The sequence below is a fragment of the Nuphar pumila genome, chromosome 5 (genome assembly GCF_984573655.1).
Source record: "Nuphar pumila chromosome 5, dmNupPumi1.hap1.1, whole genome shotgun sequence".
In the NCBI taxonomy this organism is placed as follows: Eukaryota; Viridiplantae; Streptophyta; class Magnoliopsida; order Nymphaeales; family Nymphaeaceae; genus Nuphar; species Nuphar pumila.
In genome coordinates this window covers 12,587,360-12,615,118 of record NC_143253.1, presented here as the reverse complement: position 1 = coordinate 12,615,118, position 27,759 = coordinate 12,587,360, and the positions used below count along the sequence as shown (strand labels likewise).

Sequence of the window (27,759 nt, the reverse complement as noted above, 5' to 3'; positions counted from 1 at the left end):
ATTTACTGCAATATGACCCATTGAGTTTTATCTTTTGAAAAGCACACTCAAACATGAAAATGTCTAATCAAAACATGTACCCCATCAAGCTATATAAAATACAGCACTAAGTTATAGATTAAACAAACACCAGCAACTATCTTTTTCATAAAAAGTTAGGAGATTAAACTTGTTAAGACCTGCCAATTCCTCCTACAAACCAAAATCCTACGAAACTGGGATATTCAAGTTTTTTTTTATCTAACAGTAGGGTCATGCTTGATTTTGTAGGAAACGGCTTGGTTCATCCGATTACAATACATGAGCATGTTTTTTTAAGGTTTGAAAGTCAACAATGCAGAATTTTTGGAACTCATAAATCTTATTTTCTTGTTAAAGAAACAGGATCCAAGTGTTTACTCCTAGCAAATGCAGCATGCTGAACACATTTGTGGGATTGAATTTTGCAAAAGATTAGATTTTACTGTCATACTCCATACCCGCATCAGTACCTCTGTGACATGAAAGCAAAACAAAAAATGGAACTTGTTCGGGGGTTACCTCTCATCCTGTTTCAGATTTGCGTCCTGTGACTCATGGCTGCTTGTTCAAATCACCACCTAAACATGCCATAAATGCACCTGTGACTGATGCTCACTAGATTGAGTAGAATTTCTATCAGTTTCGCTTGTGAGAATAGTGCTTGACTCTAGACCAAAGGCCATCCTCTGAAACATCCTTATATCTTCAGAATACCGTGAATTGTCAAAGACTGCTCTGGCCTGGTTTCATCCCATTGTTCAAATCTGAAGCATCTATCTGACTGGTAAGAGTTCTGGAGACCTGACAAGTCAAGATGGAAACATACCCCAGAAGTTAACATCCACTGAAATGATCATCTCTCTCTCTCTCTCTCATATATATATATATATATATATATATATATATATATATATATATATATATATATATATATATATATATATATATATATATATATATAGGGTAACTGAAATATGCTTACTGGTATGAACCAAGATTTTCATAGTTTTTTTTTTTACTTTTTTCCGAAAAATTCACTGTATGGATGTGATCTAGACGCTTGGTTTTATAGAAACAGACTCTTGAATCATCCACTTACGGTGTATAAGAAGGATCTTTTAAGGGTTGAAAATCAATGGCTTAGAATTTTCATAAATATTCAAGCATAAAAAAACGCATTTCTTGATCCGATTACAATGATCCAACGGTCGATTCCTAGCAAATGGACCATGGTGAAAGCATCTGCAGGGTTAGATTTGCAAAAGACCTATGAAAATCTCAATGCATAGCAGCAAACATATTTGGTTGGTAAACATATTCCAGTCCTATATATATATATATATAAGAGACACACACAAATCACATTATGAAGCAAGCATGTAGAGTTATGCAATTTCCAGCAAGTTCAAACAACTTCTACAACCCACAGCAAAGTGCAAATCATATACAGTGATTTTAGAAGTATACCTGTCCCATGCGGGGTCTCAGTTCAGCGGAATGACGAATACATGCTGCTGCTGCCTCAACCAACCGAAACATCTCGCTTCCAACAAAATTGTTTTCAAGCCTTGGGTCAGCCAAGCGTTGGAAATATGTGGTCTCAAGTGCATCTTGCAACAAAGGCCGAGCCTAAAAAGGAGGAATTTTCTAAATTTCGGTTGGATGCTATATAAGGCTTCTAGCAGAAGATAAAAACAGAAACAAGTAACCAATGGAAAAAGAAAGAGAAAAAGAGATAGCAGCCATATTAATGACATCAACCACCGTCAAACGAGTGCTTCCATCCGAGGTGAGCAACTTACTGGATGTAGCGGAACTCCTGCCAGAGTCCCACTACACTTTCAGGGCAAGTCTATTCTAGTGCCTATCCCATGCATTAACAAAGTAGAAGATTAAAGTATTTATCTGTAACTAAGAGTAACAGAAGAAAGCATAGGCGCCTTATCCAGTTCAAAACATATTTATAACATGTGAGGTAGAATATCAGACTAGAAATGTACAACCCAGCTCTAAAAGCCAAGTCATGATGACTCAATTCTGCTTCAATAGCGCCAAGGATGGGAGAAATGATTCTGTGATTTCTTATTGACTCAAATTGGGTCTCAGGCAACTTGGTGGCCCATGTAAATCTGAATTACAGTTAGACTTCTTTGGGTTTAGGGGATCATCAAGGATAGTGGGTCTACACCATAGTCACCTATATCGTTAAAGGTAATTTCTAGGAGAGATTTTCAAAAGTTGATAAATCTTGGGAAAATCTCGAGAGTTTAAAAAAAATGAAAAAAAAATATAAATAACAACAAAAAAGCTAAGAAAATAATAAGTTTTGCATTATTTTTCAAAATATAAATAAACATGTTTTAAAGGTTTTAAAATATACAACAACAACTACGCCTTCATCCCAAAATAATTGGGGTCAGCAAAGGTTTTAAAATATAAAAGAAATAAAAAATAGAAAATGCAAACTTAGAATAAAAAAAAGGAATTTTTCTCAAAAAATATCGTGATATTTTCAAAATATCAGCGATATCGTTGACAGTGGTCCACACACAATTTGGTGGTGCATGTATCCTTCGTTAGACGGATACATGAAGCATATGCAGGTTTCATAAGTATATGTGGTCAATCATCAATTAAGTGATAATTAAGAAATTTCTGTTGGCCAAATATGATCCACTGTTTATGTAATCAAAACGTCTAGGCAGCAGAAGGTGCCAACCCTGACCAGGCATTCCTTAGAATCCAGAAGATAAAACAATTGTGAAATAGCCATTTTGTATCTTTATGTTAATTCTTTTTCAAAACTGGCAACCCTAGGAGCATGCCCAGTGTCTACCTTTCCCTCAGTCGCCATAACTGCACAGATCCCTTGGTCAAGATACCTCAACCTTCTGACTTCTTATGTGGTCAAATATGCAATGCAACCTTTATAAATCCTAACTTAAGGTAACTCTCAAACTTTGCCAAGGCCAAATTTGACTGGGTAATGAAGTTTCCTATGAAGATCCATTACCTAGCATCTTCCAAAATGAAAAATTTCCAACCTACTAGCACAAAGATATCTATCATTCCTGCTGTACATAGTAGCTAAATATTAAAAGATTTTGTTTATAAATGAAACTAGACCAAGATCTCATTAGTTGAAAGAGAAAGGCATGCAAGACTACCACAACTTCCATGACTCTAAGAAAGTAGTCTTAATCAACAACTTGAAATAGGCAAAACCATAGTTACCAAGACAGGAAGCAATGTGGGAATCAGAAGGGAAAAGCAACATATTTAACTTTTGAAAAGATTCAGGAAGCAAGAAGCTAGAACTAAGCTACACACAAGATTATTTGAGAAACAAGCAAGATTTGTATGTGAAGTGATAGGGAAGAAAAGAAGGAAAAAAAGAAATAAATATCAAAATATATAAGTTATATTAAGAGATCTTAGACCATTTTATTTACAAGATCATTATGGAATACATGCAACACTCAAAGACAGTACTAATAAATGCAAAATTCAACCATTTGTGAATAATAAGCTCCCTTTGTCATCAAGATATTAAAAATAACAACAAAATTATGCAACAATTGATTCATATTCTAGTCCAAATAAACAGTAGAGGATAAAGATAATACATTTTATTAAACAAAAAGTTGAATATATTCAAGCAACAGTTGCGTGAAAAAGTCTTGATTTGTACACTGAGGAATCCCACATTATTAATCTCAAATTGAGGTTCTCAATAGTAGGAATTGCAATTTTTACATTGGATTGGCCCCATTCATTTTGGAAGTGAGCGACTTTTTGTGTCCAAATTAGGCTTCCTACTCTGCCTTGCACTTTCCTTTAACCATGGGTGAAACCAAGGTTGTCAAAAAGGGAAGAAAAATCAAGAAATAATGTAGAAAGCAAAAGTGAGAAGCAAGTACTTTTAGATGCAAGAAGTGAATCAAGAAGCATTTTGGGAGATGGATCTTTTGTAATTTCAGATATTAAAAGTCCTAAAAAGAATGATAATGCATAACTCTAACATGATTTTATAAACTTTTCCTATTATACCATTACAAGCAGGTCTTTGTATATATGATAATAATAAAAGTATAAAGTTCAATATACATCTCTTCTCACAGGGTTCATCTAGAAAGCCTTTGTGTTAGTGTTAGGAGTGTCCAAGTAGCATAAAAATTATCAAACTGACACTATGGCGTTTTTTGAGAAATTGATGCTACTGTTAAGGGTCAAAAAGGTCACCTTTTAACCAAATTACTCTTTGTTACAATTTAAAGTTTTCACTTTTACTTTTCCCTCCAAAAAAAAGACCTAGTCTACCTCTGAAAGTAACAAATGTAAATTTAAAGTATGTCTCCACTTCTTTCCCACACCTCATTTTAGGATTTTCTCCTCTATCCAATACACATTTTGCTCCATCTTTTGAAAAGCAAACTCTCAATTGACAATCATGCCACTAACAACCAAGCACGTGTTTGGCTAAGCAATGCCCATTAAGAATAAGGTGAATCTATAATAGGCATGACGTTCTATGACTAAAGTGCTTGTCTGGAAAAAAAAATTTAAACATATATTGATAATTTATCTCAACGAACTCTTAATGAACTTATTGAACTTTAATAAGTCTCACCAACAGTTCAAGCTCAGAAGCTTGAGTTCAGTTAAGTAAAGAATGAACTCAGGTAGAGCTTTTATTGAACCAAATTCAAGTAGTTTGATAACTACTTGGTTCATTGCTGCCTTTAGTAGTACCATCTAATACTATGACAGCTTTGATTTTTTTTACTTTTGACTTATAAAAAACTTCATAATTCACTTCTTAAATGCTTCCAGTCAACTTGTTTCATATTTGGCTGCTTCACATGGACATAACAAATCCTCACATTTTGCTTCTTGCATTGAAGATCAGTATTGCTCCATATTGGTTCCCTTTTATTCGCACTTCATTGCATCAGCCCGGTTCCTATCCATTATCCAACTGATCTGAGTTTGGACCATAATTACCAAATTAGAAAATAGACGCAAGAAGTGATGCAGAAAGCATCAAAGAAGTGAGTGTTTAAAGAACACCTTAATGGGCTACGTGGTGAAGCATTTAAGGGGTATTTGCTTCATGCCCTTTCCTATGAAAGAGGCTCCCTTTCATAGAAAGAGTGATGAGTGTCTCTTTCTTAAGGGGCGAAACAAGTATCTCAGCATGAGAAATATGTGGTGAGGCCCACTTAATAAATGTAAAAAAGCTTATTTTCTATCAAAATGAGGTTAGACCTTCTCGCACAGGGAAGCACTGTCCTGTCTGGATGCTGCTTTCATGGAAAAGTGGCTTTTCTTGAGTGTGGGGCATAACAAATGCACCCTAGGAAATATAGAAGGAAGCAGGTAAGCGACAATGGAAGCTAGTGGGAGTAAACATAGCCTTTGATGGGCCATATACAGTCATAGATTCTTAATCTTGGAGTCCCTGCTGCAACTGAAAACAACTTTCTCTGATATGCTCTCCACAATTTATCTTCTTTTAGGTAGCAAGTGAATGGTCTATGTAGATTGCATGTTAGAGCATTTTAGGATTATAGTTCTTTTCAAAAAAAAACTTTTTGAACAATCTCATGCATTTGGCCCTCTCTAGTAGTGTCTTGTTCATCATTTCTGCTACTCCATTCTGCCGAGGAGTCCCAAGAGTAGTAAAGTGATGTGTGATCCCTTCTTTCCTGCAGAAGCTCTTGAACTCATTAGAAGTAAATTCACTCCCATTATCTGACATCAGGTACTTGATGTATTTCTTAATTTGCTTTTCTACCTCAACCTTCAATTATTTAAACTTCACAAATACCTATGATTTGTGCATCAGGAAGTACACCCAGACCTTATGAAAGTAGTCATCTATGAATGCCACAAAGTACTCTGCACGACCTTTGGACTTTACTGGGGCTGATCCCCATACATTTGAATGTATGTACTTAAGAGGATACATGCTCTTGTACAAAAATGTCTAAAACATGACCTTGCATTGCTTGCCAAGAACACAATACTTACAAAAATCTAACTCACATGATTTTATGTCATGCAACAGATTCTTTTTATGCAATTAAACCATGCCTTTCACAGTCATGCAATTCAAGAATGCCTTTTTATGCAATAATGACATCTCAATTTAGATTTGTCCTTTGATTTGGACTTGCTACGATATGGTGATTGTGCACACTCCTTAGGCTGACCCCTACTTTTATTTGGTGTCTTCGCAATCAAACATTCACTTTTCTTATCATTCAAAGAAGCTTTATCAAGCATCTCATTCGAAAGCAATGCAACAGTAACATCATCAAAATTGATACTTTGTTTCCCATACAAAAATGTAGTCTTCAAGTTCGTATATTTAGGGGACAAAGACTTCATAAGAATTAGGGACTTGTCATCTTCATCAATCCTTATATCCATACTCATAAGATGACTCACAATCATATTGAAGGCATTCAAGTGATCCAGAACACTAGTGCCTTCATTCATTTGAAACTCATAAAGTTGTTTTCAATACAACTTATTAGGTAGGGACTTGGTCATATACAAACTCTCAAATTTCTCATAACTCCTTAGCTGATTCAATTTCGAGCACATTATACATGATATCATAAAAAAGACACAGTTTGATTGTGCTTGCATCAATAAAATTGAACTCCTCCCAATCTTCATCACTCAACGCGGGTGTTAAAGTGGTGGTTTGTTGCCCATGAGTTGTCACCACCAGTTTCATCGATCTACCCGATAGGACTTTGTATAAACCCTGTTTGATCAAAAAATCATTCACCCTTCTTTGCCATAGGCCAAAGTTCCCATTGCCATCAAAATTTTCTACCTCAAACTTGTCACTCGATATCTTTGAGGCCATACCGAATCCTCCTCAAAGAAAAAACCACGGCTCTGATATCAGTTTGTTGTGGTTTTAGGGCCAAAAAAAAAATCGAAAAGTGGTTCGGATTCGATAGGGCCTCAAAGAGAGAACACAAATTACCCAAACGTAAGCAAAGAAACAATCAACCACAAGACAAGAAGATTTGTGTGGTTCGGCGATGCGCCTACAACCATAGGGAGAATTCGAGATAATCTTATTAATGGAAAAACAATCACCGTACAAGAGAAATATATAAAAACATAAAATAGGAACAAAAAACACTTATTGATTGGTCTACCAAATAAACTGATATGTGCAACCCAAGGTTGTCAAACTAAGAAGCAAAAGTGGGAAACAATACGGGAAGAGGAGGCAACAAACAAGACATTTTAAAATTTATAGGAAGCGGGAAGCGAATTATCAATTTGAAAGTGAAATAGGAATAAAAAATGAAGCAATATGGTAACTGAATAGAATTCGAACAAGAAGCAAATAAAAACTAAAATAAAATTGATTATTCTTATATTTCATGATTTTCAGTAAAAGAGTTAGATTTTTGTTAAAATCTAACAATGATGGTTACTAATTTAGAGAAAATACATGGGAAGTGAGTGAAAACGTGAGAGAAAATACATGAAAAACACGAAAAGAAACGTGAAAAACATATAGAAAGCATAAACCATGCGTGGGAAGCATAGAAAAAGTGTGGGGGAATCGAGATTCCCATGAAGTTTCGGAAGCGAGTTGTATCGCCCTTCCGAAGCAAATTTCAGGGAAGCACGCTTCCCACCTACCTAAAAAGCTTTCGGTAACTCTGGTGCAACCAAACCTCCCTCTCTCTACCATCAAGATATAACACCCAAGAACACCTTTTTGATGGTCTTCAATAGAGGATAACCCTCACCAAGAACCCTTCTTTCTTCCCTCTCACAACTCTCGCTTTTCTCACACACCAACACCACCCTCACAATACCACCATCATATACCCAAAACGTGAGAGGCACAATCTCCCTCTCATGTGCTTTCCTTAATGTACAAGAAAAATCAAATAAAACAAAATAGAGTTCCACGAGGAATCTACTCATGATGTGACATGTGGGTCCCATGCGGACCTCAAGCCACAAAATGACATTTCCCACCATGATGATTTGATGTTTGTTTCATTCATGGTGGGAAAGTGTTACATCAAGGTTGCCAGCTCATCACTTACCCATGTAAGTTGCATTAAACAAACCAGACCTAAATGACCCCTCATCCACGCTAAGCCTTGATGCTTTGGCCGACAGGTCACTAGAGGCACTAGTTGTCTGCTATGTAGCTAGGAGAGCTTCAACAAACAAGCCAACATTTTAAGTTGCCAGCTCATCACTTTCACATGTAAGTTGCATTAAACAAACTAGACCTAAATGGTCCCTTATCCACGCTAAGCCTTGATGCTTTGGCCGACAGGTCACTAGAGGCACTAGTTGCTTCTGCTATGTAGCTAGGAGAGCTTCAACAGACAAGCCAACATTTTAATACCCAGCCCTCTGAGAAAATAGCATTGTTTCTGATTATTCTTCTAGGGCCTGATGCATTGGCAAATGAAAGGCATTATTTTACCCCTGGATGTTTAAACTAAAATGTCCAGTTGAGTTGTGCATCACAATTTTCAAAATGGTAGAAATTTTACATGCACACATGAGATTAAGTCCAAGATCAAACATGCAAAATCCTTAAAGTTCAAAGCCCTCACTTTGAAATACATGGAGAAGATACAATCTAATTTTTAGTTTTCATTCTGATACAGAAAACTGGATGTAGCATTATAATGAACCAAAGGAACAAGTTTTACCTTTAACCCAAGTCCTTTAGTAACACAATTACTGCAGAGGAGACAAAAACATATCCGACAATACAATCTCTCCAAATATTGATAAGGGGAAGATTTGCTAGAGGCAGAAAGGCTGGAAATACAAGGTATATGTTTGAAATAAGGAAAATAATATATTCTTATTTCTAACAAAACCCAGGTTATGTGTTTACAATCCTCTCTTATATCACTAACTAGAGCCCGTTCGAAATGGCCAAGAGTTATTGTTAAACAGAAAATCCAGAGGGTGGAGAAATCTAATATTGCACAGGAACCGAGGTAGAGAGAGAGAGAGAGCAGCTGAGAGGGAAAAATCATGATGCTTTAGGGCTAAACACCTCTTGTTTAAATAGAGGTTAGCCTAAAAGACAAATTACAAGTAGGTCCCTCATTATATGAAAATTTCTAAAGAACCATCTTTTAAGAGTAAATAAATAACTTTAAGGATAAAACACTTAAAAATAACTAATGGTCGACTAGTCTTAACACTCCCCCTCAAGCTGGAGCATAGATATCAATCATGCTCAGCTTGCTGCAACATTTTGAGAAACTGGGCCTAGCAAGAGGCTTTGTAAACATATCTGCAACTTGATCCTCCGAGTTTAGATGCTTGGTAGAGATATGACCAGCTTGAACCATATCTCTTACATAGTGGCAGTCAACTTCAATATGTTTTGTCCTCTCATGAAACACAGGATTATTTGCTATATACGTAGCTGCCTTGTTATCACACATCATCACCATAGGAGATGAAACCTTCACTTGAAGATCATTTAGTACATTTCGAACCCACATCAATTCAACAGTTGTTTGGGCCATAGCCATATATTCTGATTCGACACACGACCTAGCAACCACAGTTTGTTTTTTACTTCTCCATGAAATTAAGTTACCTCCCATAAACACACAGAATCCAGTGGTAGATTTTCTATCCTCAACAGATCCAGCATAATCAACATCAGAGTAAGCAACTATCTCTAGGGTTCCCCCTTTCTTGAATAATAACCCTTTTCCAGGGAAAGATTTTAAGTACCTGAGAATCATCATTGCAGCATTCCAGTGTACTTCATTCGGTTTTTCCATAAATTTGCTAACCTTGCTTACTGCTAAAGCAATATCAGGTCGTCACTGTCACATATAGTAGCTTCCCTACTAGAGAGCGATAACTTTTGCTATCCACAGGTTTTGACCCTTCTTCCAACAACTGAACTTTGTGATCCATGGGAATATTTGATGGTTTGGCTCCCAACATTCCGGTCTCTTTCAATAAATCAAGAACATACTTACGTTGAGACAGAACCAAGCCTTCACTGCTTCTGGCAACTTCTATACCCAGAAAATATCTAAGAGGACCAAGGCCTTTTGTAACAAAATGTTTTTTAAGATGAGCCTTTGTAGTTGCAATATCGTTCATATCATCTCCTGTAAGGATGATGTCATCCACATATACCACCATAACAACTAGACCTGAGTTAGTTTTCTTAATAAATAATGTGTGGTCTGACACTGACCGCTTAAAGCCAAACTTTGACATCACGTCAAACAACTTTTGAAACCATGCACGAAGACTTTGTTTCAGACCATATATCACCTTTTTTAACCTGCACACCTTCTAACACTCCCCCTCAGCCTCGAACCCAGAAGGTTGTTGCATGTATACTATTTCTGACAAATCCCCATATAGAAATGCATTTTTCACATCTAGTTGACACAGACGTCATCCATGGTGAACAACTACAGAGAGAACTAGACGGATGGTACCCATCCGTGTGACAGGAGAGAAAGTTTCAAAGAAATCAACACCATATGTCTGAGTATAACCTTTTGCTACTAATCTGGCCTTGTATCTGAAAGAAATCAATATAACGTGGTTCGGTGAAATCACCTACGTCCACAGAAAGTTGCCTTGCTTCTCACGTTTTTTCATACGAAGCAAGATTACCACTAAATAAAGGAGTCTGTTACATAGTGGAGGAGGCTCTCTCATTTGATAGAGATGAGCTGTTAACATATCTAGAGGATGTAACGCTTTCCTCAATTTTAGGTGATCTTCCCACCTTTATTTTAGCACTAGAATCCGATCTATATTTGCTAAGCTCCTGCGTAGAGCTGTCCTTGCAAACCAACTCATGGTCATCCTTATCACTTTCATTTTTACTGTTGTAATTGGTTGTAACTGACTTTTGCTTTGGATAAGGATCTCGGATCTCAGACGTAGCTTCAGATATTCTAACATCCCCCCGCAAACGAAACGTGTGGGACACCACAGTGAGTTTGGTGCGTAAGTGGAGAAGTCGGGCCTCAGGAAGAGCTTTAGTGAGAATATCAGCAACTTGAAGAGATGAGGCAAGATGTTTGACAACAAGTTGGTGTTGGGCAATTCGATCTTGCACAAAATGAACGTCAATTTCCACATGTTTGCTGCGATTGTGAAACACGGGATGGGCGGCCATGTAGGTTGCACTAACATTATCACACCACAGGATTGGAGGAGAAGGATGAGGTATCTTGAGCTCTGTAAGAAGGTATTGTAGTCAGATTAATTCAGCGGCTCCATGTGCGACTGCATGGTATTCGGCTTCGGAGCTTGAGCGGGCAATAGTGGCCTGCTTTTTCAAGCTCCATGACAATAAGTTCGGTCCAAGAAAGACCGTGTATCCACTTGTCGACTTGCGATCATGAGGGCAACCAGCCCAGTCCGCATCAGTGTAAGCTTGAAGCAATAAGTGCGGAGATGCGCAAATGTGAAGGCCAAACTGAAGTGTATGTTTCACATAGCGCAGGATCCGTTTAACGGCGCCCCAATGAAAGATAGTCGGCTGCTGCATGAATTGTTGACACACCTTGTTGACCGAGTAGGCCAGATCTGGTCGAGTGAGAGTGAGATATTGGAGAGCACCAACCATACTGCGAAATAAGGTTGGATCATGGAAAGCTGTCGCATCATCTGGGCGAAGTGATAGAGGTGGACATGGGTGTGGAGATAGGTTTGGCACCCACCATATTTGTCCGTTGAAGGAGCTCAACAGCATACTTTTGTTGAGACAAGAACAACCCTTGAGAGATGAGCGAGGCCTCAATACCAAGGAAGAAGTGAAGGTCCCCCAGGTCTGTAAGCGCAAATGTGTGACTTAACGCCTGAGTGAGGGAGAGCAGAAATTTAGATGAGTTGCATGTGAGAATAATATCATCAACATAGACCAAGACATATGCAATGACTGTCTTCTGACAATAGACAAACAAAGAGGTGTCAGTTTGTGATGCAACAAAACCAAGATGAATAAGAGCATTGCTTAGTTTTTGGTACTAGGCCCGGAGGGCCTGTTTTAACCCATATAAAGCCTTTTTCAGTTTACACACATAATGAGGATAATGAGGATCTTCAAAGCCTTGGGGTTGCTTCATATACACAGTTTCATGTAGGTCGCCATGAAGGAAGGCATTCTGAACGTCAAGTTGTTTGATGGGCCATTGGCGACTGACAGTTATGGTAAGGACGGTACGTATGGTGGTGGGTTTGACAACCGGGTTGAAGGTGTCAAAGTAGTCAACCCCTGCCTCTTGTGTATACCCTTTTGCAACAAGGCGTGCTTTATACCGTTCGATATGGCCATCAGATTTCTTCTTAATTTTGAAAATCAATTTATTTCCAACAAGATGTTGTCCTTGCCGAGGAGGCTCTAAAACCCAAGTGTCATTAGTTATCAAGGCCCGATACTCACTTTCCATTGCCTGTTTCCATCTGGGATCTTGAGAGGGCCGTGTGATAGGTTTTAGGTTCAACTGCTTGAAGGTATTGGGCCACCAGGGTAGGGGAAATCGGGTGAGTGGTAGCCAGAAAAACCTTGGGTACCCGAATGCCATTTTGGGACCTAGTAACCATCGAATGAGTTCGGATAATAGGATTTGGGACAGGAACATCTGATTGAGGAGATGTGGCTTCAAGAGGTTGGTCAGTCGATGAGGTATGAGGCAAGGGGGAATGATCGGGCTGGATTGGAGGAGTGGTAAAATACGGGGAGAGTATAGGTAGACTAACCAGAACCGGTTGTGAAGTAGACAGTTTAGTTTGAACAAGTTCGACATTTTCAAATGGAAAGCGAGTTTCATCAAAGATGACATGTCGTGACACAAGGATTTTCTTGGTTGTAGGATTTAGGCAAAAATATCCTTTGTGTGTGTGACTGTACCCAAGAAAAACATGCTTTTGAGACTTGAAATCCAACTTGTGTTCACGATAAGGTCTAAGACATGGGTAACATAAGCAGCCAAAAACTTTGAGGAATTGGTAATCTGGTTGTTGCTTAAAAAGAATCTCAAAAGGGGATTGAGTTCTGTTGGTGGTAGAGGGAATCCGATTTATCAAAAACACCGCAGTAGCAAAAGCATAGCTCCAGTACACCCTTGGTAGATGAGCATGTGCCATTAATGAGAGTCCTGTATCCACAATGTGCCTATGTTTCCTCTCAGCTGACCCGTTTTGCTCATGGGTATGGGGACATGATACCCTGTGCTCAATGCCACATGTTTTCATAAATGAATCCAAAGCTTTAAATTCTCCACCTCCATCAGTTTGAAGATATTTGATTTTTCTGTCAAAAATATTTTCCACCTTGGTTTTGAAATTTTTGAATACCATAGCCACATCTGATTTGTTAGCCACCATATATATCCATGTGAACCGAGAAAAACCATCCACAAAGTGAACATAATATCGATAGTGCCCCATGCTAGAAATCGGGGAAGGTCCCCAAACATCAAAATAGATTATATCTAAGGGTCTAGATGCTTTATTTTCAGACAAATGAAAGGGCAAGGCATGAGATTTACCCTTTTGACAAGCATCACAAATAGAATACTCAAAATAATCAAAGCTAGGCAAACCAAATTTCTTAACAACTTGTTTGACTGTACGATATGCTGGGTGACCAAGTCTTTGGTGCCAGCGGTCTAAAGTAATTTTAGGACTAAAAAGAACTTCCTTATTAGTTGCCGGGTATTGGATTCCTTCAAACTTGATTTTGTAGAGGTCTTGATCAGACATTCCTCTAGCGAGTTCCTTCCCTGTCACCTGGTCCTTCACAAGACAAAACTGAGGGTGAAATTCAAAAATCACATTATTGTCTTTTGTAAACTTATTTACGGAAAGCAGATTCTGAGTGATTTGTGGCACATGAAGAATATTCTTAAGATAAAATTTTGCATTGGAGTGATAAACTTGCGAAGATCCAATGTGATTAATGTGCAAACCTGAACCATTTCCAACTCTAACCACATCTCTTCCTTCATACGGTTCTTGTATAGATAAAGCATTCAGATTATTTGTAACATGGTGCGTGGCACCTGAGTCAGGGTACCAGTTGCATTCATTAATAGCCGATGACTGAGAACTAATATTTGAGTGAAATGCTTGAGGAGAGGAAGATCTGGCTGGATTCTTGTTTTTGGATATTTTAAAACATGACTTAGCTCCATGCCCAGGCTTGTCGCAGTATTGACAAACTATGACGGGTCTTCCTGATCTTCCTCTAAAGGTACGACCTGTATTATTCTTTGGATTAAACTTTCCATTTCCTTTGTACAGATTTGAACTCTGCTGCTCGACCAGATTTACAGTAGGGTTTTCAACTTCAATGTCATCTTGGCTAGCTTCTCTGAGTTGCTTCATGGGATAGAAGCAAACTATGTAGTTCACTTAAGGTTATTGGGTATGCTCGGGTGCAGATCAATGTCTTGAAAGCTGCATATTCTGAGGGAAGTCCTCTCAAGATATAAAGGATTAAATCATCTTCTGCAACAGGCTTGGATGCCACAGCAAGTTGATGTGAGATCAGCTTAGCACGCTCGAAAAAATCATCAATGGATTTTGCTCCTTTCTTGAGGCATTGCAGTTGTTCTTTCAATTGCATTACACGAGATCGAGAGAAGGCTGAATAGGTATTTTTAAGGTGATTCCAAACCTCATATGAGCTTTAAGTCCAACTATTTGAGCATGGACAGACTCAGATAGTGATGATATGAGCCAACTTAACAGTAGTTGATCTTGTCTAATCCACAAGAGATAATCTGGATTAATGACACTGGTATCTCCATCATTTTTTAATTTTGGAGGACATACCTTAGATCCATCGACATAACCAAATAGATCATAAGACACCATCAGAGGTGTAAACTGGCATTCCCATAGAAGAAAGTTGTCGGACGTCAACTTGATATTGAGAAAGTGCTGAAAGCTGTTGGGAGCTGGCAGAGCCAGAAACAGTGAGAATCCGCTAGCTGAGGAATCAGCCATGTCTGAACCCTGGCGCTCTGATGCCATGAAAGAAATCGATATAACGTGGTTCGGTGAAATCACCTACGTCCACAGAAAGTTGCCTTGCTTCTCACGTTTTTTCATATGAAGCAAGGTTACCACTAAATAAAGGAGTTTGTTACATAGTGGAGGAGGCTCTCTCATTTGATAGAGATGAGTTGTTAACATATCTAGAGGATGTAACGCTTTCCTCAATTTTAGGTGATCTTCTCACCTTTATTTTAGCACTAGAATCCGATCTATATTTGCTAAGCTCCTGCGTAGAGCTGTCCTTGCAAACCAACTCATGGTCATCCTTATCACTTTCATTTTTACTGTTGTAATTGGTTGTAACTGACTTTTGCTTTGGATCAGGATCTCGGATCTCAGACGTAGCTTAAGATATTCTAACAGTATCTTTCAATAGAACCATCTGAGTTGTACTTAATGGTATATACCCATTTACATCCAACAATGTTTGCATCCAATGGGGAATTAACCAGGTCCCACGTCTGTTGAGACAATAAGGCATCCATTTCCTCTTGCATTGCCTGCTTCCATCTACTATCAAGCTCTGTCGGTTGATAGTTCAAATGAATAGTTTCAGCAGATAAGGCGGAAACAAAAGCTTTCATCTGACTTCCAATTCTGGCATCGGACACAAAATGAGATATAGGATATAAGGTACATTGTCGCATCCCCTTACGTAGAGTTATTGGCCTGTTATCATCAACATGAAGGCTCAGGAGGAGGTAGAGCTCTACGCACATATACCAATGGGGGATTATGAAACCGTGATGAAGGTAGGGTGGGACCCGGTAATGGAGGTACAGATTCCAAAGGGAAAGGAGGAACAGGAAGGGGAAATGAGTCATTTAGATCAACTTGCATCTGAGATCCAGTATGAGAATAATATGGAACAGACTCCAGAAAAGATACATCCGCACTGACATACTCCCGATGAGAAATCAGGTCATAACATCGATACCCCTTTTGGTTTTTTGGATAACCTATAAAAATACATTTAGTTGCTCGAGCAGCTAATTTATCACGGTGAGGTCCAAGTCTGTGCACAAAGCAAATACACCCAAATGTTAAAATATATGTAATACCTATATATATATAGTTCTCATTCACTACCCGATGAGGGGTAGTTTTGTAATCTCGCCCAATAGGGGCATTTTAGACTTTTTCCTTTTCTTCTTTTTTCCTTTTTCTTTTTCTATTTTTTCCTTTTTCTTTTTTGTCTTTTTTTATTTCTTTTTGTGCATTTAATGCACAGCCATTGGGGGCCCCAACAAAGAGTCGTTGGGCCCCCAACGGTCACAATTGTGACCGTTGGGAGCCCAACGACTCCTTGTTGGGACTCCCAATGGTCCCTCTCTCTTGCTTTTCTCTAACTCTCCCTCACTCCTCTCTTGCCTATAAATAAGTGGGGTCTCCCCCTTTGTAATGTGTGGCTTCTTCAAGCCCTTTTGTGCATTTATAAGATTTTATGCTTTCTAGCCATTATTGGCTTTTGTGTATGTCCTCTTTTGGACTTGTTCTTTGATTTCTATGTGTGAATGTCCATTGTAGGACATACATTTCTTTTCCGCATATTTCATTACATGGTATCAGAGCCTTGGTTGTGCTCTTGATTCATATTGCTAGTTGTCTTGTTTTATCTCTCTTTGTTTGTCCTCCATTCTTGATTATATAATGGAAGGAGAACAAAAGATTGATCTCTCCTTCAAGCTCAATGGTACTAACTACATGATGTGGGCCGCCGCCATGGAGAACAACCTCAAGGGTAAAAAGCTTTGGGGATACGTTATGGGCACCATTAGGGAACCTCAACTTCAACTTACGAAAATTGATGGTGATCAAGAAAAAGCTCTAGAAGGAAATGCTCGCATGAAAGCTATTGAAGATCACCAATCCAAGGTAGAAGATTGGGAAAGTAAGCATGCAAAATTTTTTGCATGGTTCATGAACAACGTGGAGTTAAAGATTTGCGCCAACATTGCTAAATTCAGCCTAGCAAATGAAGCATGGTTCTTTATGAAATGTATGTATACCCAAAAAGACCTTGCTCGTCAATTCTTCATCCAAGAAAAAATTCGTACCATTAAGCAAGGTGAAATGAGTGTAAGAGATTACTATAGCACTCTTGGCCCTTTGTGGGATGAGCTATCCCTTCTTGAACCCAAATGGGTATCAAGTGAAGATGTTGAAATGAGGAGAGAACAAATGGAGAAAGAACACTTTTTCCAATTTTTACATGGGCTTAGGCCCGAATATGAACAAGTTAGGTCCTCCCTCCTTCATAGATCCAAACCACTTCCATTGGAAGATGTCATAGCCGAAATATGCCAAGAAGAAACACGTCTTGGCATGATTAAAGGAGGAGATGAAGTTCTTGCCGTGTCTAAACCCGGCAATCATATGAAAGCATATAAGCCTCCACACTTTGGGAGGCAAAATAACTATAATGGCAATTATAGGAAAGCCATTTGCCATCATTGTCAAGAACCGGGTCATATAAGACCTAATTGTCCAAAGATAAATGAACCTCCAAAAGGTAAAGTTGCTATTATTGAAGAAATCCCACAAAAGAAGGAGGAGACAATGAAAGGGAAAGAGTCCTTCTCCCTTGCTCAACTATCCGAAGCACTTCAAATTCTACTCAAGTCGCCATCAACTTCGGGAGCCGCCATTGCCTCTTCTTCTCCTCCAGGTACGCCTTCTTGGATCCTTGACTCGGGAGCATCTTTTCATATGACCCCTATTGAAAATGGACTATCCAATGTATGTAGCAACTCCAAAAATTCCTTTGTTTCCACCGCCGATGGTACCTCTTTACAAGTTAAAAGTTTTGGAACCTTAGATTTTTCAAAAGATTTTTTTGTGCCAAATGTAAGAGTAGTACCTCAACTTAATTTAAATCTTTTATCGGTCTCCCAAATATGTGATCATGGATGTGAAATCTCCTTCTCAACCAAGGATTGTTCTATACAGGATCTCCAGTCCGGGAAGCGGATTGGGCAAGGCCATAGGAGGGGAGATCTCTACTACATGACCCACTTGAAACTTCCTACTAACTCATTTTGTAATCATGTCCAAGATAAAAATATAGAAACTTGGCATCAAAGACTTGGACATCCAAGCTTCTCAAAAATGTACTCATTTCCCTTTGGAAAGAAATTTTGTAATGAGAAACATTTTGTTTGCAAGAGTTGTATTTTTGGAAAAATGAAATCCACCCCATTTCCAAAAAGAACATTTGTGTCAAAAAGACCCTTTGAATTAGTTCATTCGGATGTTTGGGGTCCTTCTCCGATCATATCAAAAGGAGGATACTCATATTATGTTACTTTCATTGATGATTTCACTCGATATGTGTGGATCTATTTTCTCAATCTAAAATCTGAAGTTTTTAACTTCTTTAAAAAAATTCATATGATTGTCAAAAATCAATTTTCAACTAATATCTCCATTCTTCGATCCGACTCCGGTGGAGAATATCTATCAAATGAATTTCAAGAATATTTGGAAACCAATGGAATTTGTCATCAAAGGTCATGTCCTAGGACTCCCCAACAAAACGGTCTAGCCGAAAGAAAGCATAGACACATCTTGGAAACCACTAGGACTCTTCTTATTTCCAAAGAAATTCCAAAATGCTATTGAGCCGAAGCCGCCTTAACCTCCACTTATTTGATAAATAGAATGATATCCTCATCCCTACAAAATATATCTCCATATGAAAAACTTTTTGAAAGAACACCTGATTTTAATAGATTAAGAATTTTTGGGTGTAAGTGCTTTGTCCTTACACATAAAAGAGATAAGTTATCTCCCAAGGCTATCGAATGTGTGTTCTTAGGATACGGAGAAAATCAAAAGGGTTTTAGGTGCTTCGATCCCAAAAGCAACAAACTATATGTATCCAAAGATGTTACATTTTTAGAAAATGAGAACGGTTTTGAGAAAAATAAAGATATTGATGAAAGCGAATATGTTTTCTTATTTGATCTTCTCTCTCAAGAAGATGTGACTCCTCACGAAGAGGATGTTCCTAATGATTTAGAGGATACTCCTCTTAGTAATGTTGAAAATGCAAGTAATGATGTTGAAAATAGGTCCATTCAAACCTATGCTAGGCGTGGACAAGAAACTCCCATTAGCGCTTTAGAAAAATATTCTCAAAATTCCAACACAGAAGAAACCTCTTTAAGGAGATCTAGCCGGATCACCAATCCTCCTAATAGGTTTGTTTCCTATGAGTCCCTAACACCTAAATATAGGGCATGCCTAATTGCATTACACTCTTATCATGAACCGTCACACTATAATGAAACCAAAACATTCCTCAATGGGTTGAAGCCATGAAACTTGAACTTAGTGCCCTTGAAAAGGCTAAAACTTGAGAAATAACCTCATTACCCACTGGAAAGAAGTCTATTGGATGTAGATGGGTCTTCAAAATTAAAAGTAAAAGTGATGGGTCATTAGAACGTTATAAAGCTAGGTTGGTAGCCAAAGGATATGCTCAAGAGTACGGAATAGACTATGAAGAAACCTTTGCTCCCGTAGCTAGAATGACTAGTGTTAGGACTCTTATTGCGGTTGCATCCGTTAAAAAATGGCCTATCTATCAATTGGATGTTAAGAACGCATTTCTTAATGGCGAACTAAGTAAAGAGGTCTATATGGATCCTCCACCAGGAGTATCTATTGGTGAAAACAAAATTCTTAAACTAAAAAAGGCACTATATGGGTTAAAACAAGCTCCGAAAGCTTGGCATGACAGAATTAGTACTGTAATGACTGACTTAAATTTTCGTTCATGTTATACTGACACTGCGTTATTTGTGAAAAGTGCAGGGTCCTCTGTAGTTATTCTACTACTATATGTTGATGATATGATCATCACTGGAAGTGATGAGCAAGGAATCCATGATATTAAAAAAAATTTAAAAGAAAATTTTGACATGTCTGACCTTGGTTTCTTAAGATATTTTCTAGGTATTGAAGTTGCATATTCACCTCGAGGGTACATCCTCTCTCAAATGAAACTTGCTGCTGACATTTGTGCCAAGTCTGGAATTTCGGATGATAAGAAGACAGAAACCCCTGAGGTTATCAATGCAAAGCTGAGACTGGAAGATGGGACACTTCTTGAGAATCCTACTCCCTACCGTCAACTCGTTGGGTCTCTGACATACTTATCCATCACTCGGCCAGACATAGCTCATGCAGTTCACTCCGTCAGTCAGTTTCAACATGCACCTACAACTGTGCACATGAGTGCAGTCTTAAGAATTGTCAGATATATTAAAAACACCATAACTAAGGGAGTTTTTCTTTCCTCTTCATCATCCCTTGATTTAATTGCTTATACAGATGCTGATTGGGGAGGAAATCCCAATGATAGAGTCTCAACCACTGGTTTTTGTGTTTTCCTAGGTGACTCTATGATTTCCTGGAGATGCAAGAAGCAGCATAAAGTATCATTGTCCTCAACTGAAGCGGAATATCGTGCAATGGCCACTACAACCATGGAGCTTGTGTGGCTTAGAAGTCTCCTCTGTGATATGGGCATCGTCATCTCAATTCCGTCGAAGATGTGTTGCGATAACAAGAGTGCTATCTATATTGCAAGCAACCACACCTTCCATGAGCGTACTAAACACATTGAGATGGATTGCCACTATGTTCGAGATGAATACCTAAAAGGAACCATAACACTGCCCTATGTCACATCCGAGTACCAGTTGGTGGACTTTTTCACCAAAGCTCTTGCTGCTCCTCGTTTCATGTTTCTTCTCAACAAGCTTTCCGTTGTATCCCCGTAAAGCTTGAGGGAGGGTGTTAAAATATATGTAATACCTATATTTATATATATATATATATAGTTCTCATTCACTACTCGATGAGGGGTAGTTTTGTAATCTCGCCCAATAGGGGCATTTTAGACTTTTTCCTTTTCTTCTTTTTTCCTTTTTCTTTTTCTATTTTTTCCTTTTTCTTTTTTGTCTTTTTTTATTTCTTTTTGTGCATTTAATGCACAGCCATTGGGGGCCCCAACAAAGAGTCGTTGGGCCCCCAACGGTCACAATTGTGACCGTTGGGAGCCCAACGACTCCTTGTTGGGACTCCCAATGGTCCCTCTCTCTTGCTTTTCTCTAACTCTCCCTCACTCCTCTCTTGCCTATAAATAAGTGGGGTCTCCCCCTTTGTAATGTGTGGCTTCTTCAAGCTCTTTTGTGCATTTATAAGATTTTATGCTTTCTAGCCATTATTGGCTTTTGTGTATGTCCTCTTTTGGACTTGTTCTTTGATTTCTATGTGTGAATGTCCATTGTAGGACATACATTTCTTTTCCGCATATTTCATTACACCAAATACTTTGGGCGAGAAAGAGAAAAGAGGAGCATTGGGATTCAGAATGTGCAAAGGAATTTTATCTTCCACGGATGATGAAAGCATACGGTTGATCAAATAACAGGTTGTGATAACAGCATCCCCCCAATAGGAAGCAGAAACATTGGATTGAATCATAAGGGTACGTGCTACATCAAGAAGGTGCTTGTGTTTTCACTCAGTCACCCCATTTTGTTGGGAAGTATAGGCACATGAGGTTTGAGGTCGAATGTCATGGTCTTGATAAAATTGCAACAATGCCTTTGTTTTGAACTCAAGCACATTATCAGTGCGGATAATCTTAACAACAGATTCAAACTGAGTTTTTATTTCAAGAATCAATGACTTAATAATACTAGGAACTTCAGATCTTTCTTTTATTAGGAACACCCAAGACAACTTAGAAAAATCATCAACAATAACAAGATAATATCAACACTGAGTCCTAGTAGGAATCTTACTAGGACCCCATACATCCGCATGAATAAGTTCAAAGACCTTGTGACTGGACTGACTCTGACTAGAAGGGAACGAACTTCGATGATGCTTGCCTAACTAACATGCTTCACACTGAAATGACGTAGTAGACGAAATTTGAGGAATGACATGACGAAGCTTTGACAATGAAGGATGACCAAGACGATGATGCCACTGAACAGGACTCGAGGAATAGTCGACTGCAGCACAATTGTTTCCCACTGGATGATGTAAGTAGTAAACTCCATTTTCTTCATAGCCTCCACCAATCTTCTTCCCCGTCAGCAAATCCTGAAAATGACAACCAACAGGATCAAATATCACTCTACAGTTTAGCTCTTTTGTAAGACAACTCACTGAAAGTAAACTTTAAGGAAACGAAAGAGCATGAAGGACATTTTTCAACTGTAAGGAAAAAGATATAGAAACATTTCCCTGACCAACCACCGGAGAAGAGCTCCCATCTGCTAATGAGACTCCCCGATCAGCAATAATATCTTTTAGATCTGAAAAATAATGAGAATTTCCACACAGATGTCTGGATGCACCTGAGTCAATAATCCACTTACTATCATTGAGATGAAGATGGTCCCCTGTTGCGTAGGCCACACCAGCTACAAGAGAAGAGGAGCTTGGAGGACGATGAGCTACCAGTTCTTCATATTCTGCACGACTAAGGGAGATGCAGTCACGGGGAGAAGAGGCTTCATTTGCATTTGCTGGCTCTAGTTTTGTAACATTAGCTTTTGAAACATTAGGCCTCGATGCAGGAAAGGCATGTCGTCCATGTTTATCCCAGCAACGGTCTTCCAAGTGTCCTGATTTTCCACAAAATGTACATTGAAGTTTACCTCTACCTCCCACACCTCTTCCACGACCTCGTCCTCTAATGTTCAGAGTATTTCCACGACCATAACCAGAAGGAACAGCTAAGGCAGATGTCTAGGATATAGGATGAGATTGTGGGAGAGAAAAAACAAGTCTGCTCAAGCGATTGTATGCATCGGCTAGAGTAAGTACATCAGATCTAGTTAACATTTGGACTTTAGCAACCGAGAATTCTGAAGATAACCCTGTGAGGAACCGAGTAACCATAGTCTGTTCTTGATGATCCTTTTGCTTTGAACAACACAGAGGCCTGTGAGCATTAGGCAGCTTTAACGGATGCATAGTACTGGGCCAAGGTCTGATCTCTCTACTGCAAATTATATATCTCTTGTTTAACTTGCAGAATACAGCTCACATTTGTTTTTTGAGAGTAAGTATCTCGAAGATTATCCCACATCTGTTTAGCTGTATTATAATAAATTAGACCATCTGCAATATGAGGTTCAACACTATTCATGATCCATGACATAATAATGTCATTATCTTCATCCCAAGTAACATATTTTCCCACTTTATCATTCGGTTCAGTTTCCAACAAAATATGTTTTCTACGATGTCCAGAAATCGACATCATAAAAGTTCTGGACCACCTGGCATAGTTGGTTTCATTTAATTTCACCGAAGACCCATAAGAAAAAGGATTTGCAAAAGCCTTACATTTCCCAATAGATTCATTCTTAGAATCAAACTTCGGAGCTTAGCCATAATGAAGAATGCTTATGCAGGTAATGATAACACTGCTATAATGTACAACAAAAAAAAAAAAAAGCTTTTCAGATTGAATCTGAATATGTCACAAACCCACAGTCAATTCGACACACTGCATAAGCTACGACACTACACGGTATTTTGAAGAATCACGACATCAGATCTGAGATCAGATCTGAACCAGTCCAAACAACTCTACAGGAGCAAAGCAAAAACTTCGACGCCATCTCTAACCACAACCAAAAAATCTGTGTATTTAATCACAGCTCTGTTAGAAGCACAGTTCCAATGAAGACTGCTCACGGTACAAGATTCACGACATATAAAAAATGAAACTATGTGATACACCATTCACGGCAACCCCAGATCAATCCAAAGGTTCCAACAGAATATTTTTTTTTTCATTCAGATCCAAGATTAACAGCATAGGGTTTTCTTCAGATTCACGACTGAGGACAGGTTCAATTAATAAACTCTTTTCAGATCAAAAAATACTAAGTTCACAGCTTTTGCACATCACAATTGACGATACACAATCCAGATGACAAACAACTCATCGATCTCTATGGATCTGTTACAGATCTGTGTCCCACATTTGACGATACACGATCCAGTTGATAGAGAACTTACCGAGCTCTATGGATCTGATTACAGATCTGTGTCTTGACTGTTGTCAGACATCAGATCTGTTATCAGATCTATGCCATTTAAATTAAAAGAGGGAGAGCACACACCTTTTTTTTTTTGGCGCAGATCGAACTCGTGCTCACGCTCCCAAGACCTTCAGCTTTGATACCATGTGGAGAAATCCAATACTGTACAAGAATTGAGGTAGAGAGAGAGAGAGAAAGAGAGAGTAGCTGAGAGGGAAAAATCGTGATGCTTTAGGGCTAAACACTTCTTGTTTAAATAGAGGTTAGCCTAAAAGACAAATTACAAGTAGGTCCCTTATTATATGAAAAATTCTAAAGAACCATCTTTTAAGAGTAAATAAATAACTTTAAAAATAAAACACGTGAAAATAACTAATGGTCGACTAGTCTTAACACATAGGATTCCATCTAGAGCCATTCCATGAGACTTTTAGTTTGGAGTCTTTGGACATTTTTGAAGCAGAAGCAAACAAGTAGTTTGGCCTAGGGAAAATAAAGTAGACTAGTTAGAGTTGCACAATCTAATTCAAGAGATCTCAGGCTCAAACGCCATTAGGGGCAACCCCTAGCTGAAAAATGAAAACAATGGGGAATGCCACATAAGGTGTCTTTTGAGATTCTTTTTTTTAAGATATGCACTAAATCTTTACTCTCTGCAATTCAGCGATCTCACAAAAGCATCATATTTATCTCAGTCAAGGTTAATCACTCCTAATTCCAGAAAAGCATAAAAACAAGATATCACAAGTTTGTCTTCATTACCCACTCAACCAGACTCTCATCCCCCAAAGGCTGAGATGTATCAACTGGCTTCCGCCCAGTGATAAGTTCTAGTAACACAACTCCAAATGAGAAGACATCAGATTTATCAGTCAACTTGCCGCTAGATGCATACTCTGGAGCCAAGTAACTGCAAGAATTGAAAATAATTGGTAAGAACTGCACAAAATTACATCTATGAAATTTCATACCATAGAAACCACCCAATGTTATAGATAGATCATAGAAACAAAGAAACAGCTTTTCATCTGCATGTTAGTTGACCTACCCAAAGGTTCCCATAACACGGGTTGTCACATGAGAGTCAGCATCCAAAGTTAACTTTGCGAGGCCAAAATCTGAAACCTGTTACATGAAAAAGATGACAAACAGAATAGAAATCACCATTTTACAGTAGGGCCAAAAGTTTTCTGTCACTAATAGAAGGAAATGAGCACACTGAAGAACATGGACATGCCTGGGCTTCAAAATTACTATCCAACAGAATGTTTGAAGATTTAATGTCTCTGTGAATAATCCGGGGACGACCTACAATACAAAAAGTCAAAAAGCATGAAGTGAAACCAAAATAATAGAATGAACATATGCACTGAATCACGGATATAAGCCAATACAGTTGTATCAAAAACACATATACTTACAATCCTCATGAAGGTATGCTATCCCACGAGCTGCACCAGCAGCAACCTTGATTCTTGTTTTCCAATCCATTACAGGTCTTCCTTCACGTACAAAACAAATTTCAAGTACATATTAAGAAAAAACAAGCTACTTCTTAACAAAATCATTCATCTTCACCTCATCAAGAAAGAAAATATACTTGCAAATGGATAACAAAAAGCCAGCAATCGAAAAACAAAGTCTCAAACTAATAGAGTAGGATGTCACTCACCATGTAGATGATAATCAAGTGTATTGTTTGGAACATATTCGTAGACAAGCAATTTTTGTCCATAGTCAATGCAGTAACCCACCAAAGAAACCAAATGCCGATGATGGATGCGACTAATTATCTCTACTTCAGCTCTGAATTCACGTTCTCCCTGTGCACTACCGACTTTGAGTTGTTTCACAGCCACTTCTCTCCCATCTGATAGACGACCCTTGAACACACACCCAAAGCCACCTTGGCCCAAAAGATTTTGAACTGAAAATTCATTGGTTGCATCTGATAGTTCTTGACATGAGAAGAATTTTGAATATCCTATCCCATTTGAATCCTGTCTCATATGTAGACCAAAACCATCACTTCCAGAGCCAATTGTGAGAGGATGAGGTGATACTGGTGACTGCATGTTATGACGGTAAGAGGGGGAAGAACCACTTCCAGAAAATTCATCCATATGCCTGTATGCTTCTGCAGAGGTATAAACATATTTATGCTGGAATCTTGATTTTTTAAAAAATGAGCATACTGCTATAAACATAATAAAAAACATGAGCTTTGTCTTGGGACGCAAGCAAGAAGTGTCATGTCCAAAATTGCACCCATAAGATAAAGATTTCATATTTTGTATCAACTAAATCACTAAGCACTTGGACCAAGCCTCCAGTCAGGCCACTGAGTCATTATCCATGATTAAGTTCCTACTCTCATAGCTGATCGGTATTTACAACATAATGTGTTTTAGCTAAATTTTACTGCAAAATTTGTTTCATAATCAAGTTCAATTATCCTTTCTCATCTATGGCAAAGCTAAGAAAAGTGTGAATATTGCTGTAAGCAAGCAAGATAGCAAAACCATCAGTAAAAGAAGACGACAACTGGATAAACAAGAAAATTGAGCTTGATTTTGCAAGTACTTGTACCTGACTTTGGCGAAGCGCTTCTAGGTAAAGGCCCAACATAATCAGCAGAAAGTCCATATCTTTTTCTCCTCTCCTTCCGTGTGTACCAGTTATACAAGAAGAATGCAATCAAGCCAAATAATGCAACTCCTCCTACAACACCGCCGAACTTCGCAATAGCTGAATTCCTGCTAGAACCTGATGTTTGTGATCCCAATCGGGTGCTCAAATTGGAATTGACACCAGATGACTTGGTCGAAGTATTATCCGAAAGAATTACAGCTCTTGGGAGACTAGAAGGTGGTGGTACAAAAGACACAGTTGGGGGTGATCCCAAAGAAGCAGGAGATTGCTGAATTCTAGGAGGAGGTGGGTGAAGAGTCGAAGGCGGCAATGAGGAGGAGTTTGCTGGTGCTGGTGGTGCCTTCCGAGGAACAGACAGTCGGGGTTTGATATGTGGGGGAGGTGGTGATGGAGAAAAGGAAACAGGGGATGGTGGTGATAGAGGAGGTGATGGTGGGGATACAGGCGGGGATTGCAACGAAGGAGAACGCGGAGGTGATGGCGTTGACTGCGGCAATGATGGAGATTTAGGAGGGGGGAGTATCGATTCAGGTGGTGGGGGAGAGGAAGGCAGCAAGGGTGGAGCCGGAGGTGAAAGCGGCAATGTAGGTGGCGGCAGGTCCGGCGGCAATGGCGGAGGAGATTCAAGAGGTGGTGATGGCGGTGGAGCAGAAAAAACAGGTGAAGGGGAACTAAGAGATGGTGAAGGGGATAGAGGTTCAAGAGGCGATGGTGAGGGAAGAGAAGGGGGAGGAGTGGAGGAGGGAGGTGCAGAAAGTTGAACTGGTGGTGGAGCAGGTGGTGTAGTAGGAAGAGAAGGAGGTGAGTTTTGGTTCTGGGGTGAAGGAGAATCAGCAGAAACCCCTGATTCTGACACAGCCTGTGAAGGTGGTGAAGAAGACAGGGAAGGGTTTGAAGCAGGAGATGGAGACGCTGCTTCCAT

General features: G+C 38.8%; 1 protein-coding gene across 1 annotated transcript; it reads right to left on the bottom strand.

Annotated features, from left to right (window-relative positions):
- Positions 1-599: 599 nt before the first annotated feature.
- LOC149836821 (proline-rich receptor-like protein kinase PERK8) lies at positions 600-27,759 on the bottom strand. The gene is given in 9 exon segments (XM_090007917.1): positions 600-753; positions 755-822; positions 1,489-1,650; positions 24,948-25,095; positions 25,234-25,310; positions 25,423-25,493; positions 25,607-25,687; positions 25,858-26,322; positions 26,775-27,759. Coding segments are annotated over 9 exon segments (2,211 nt in total).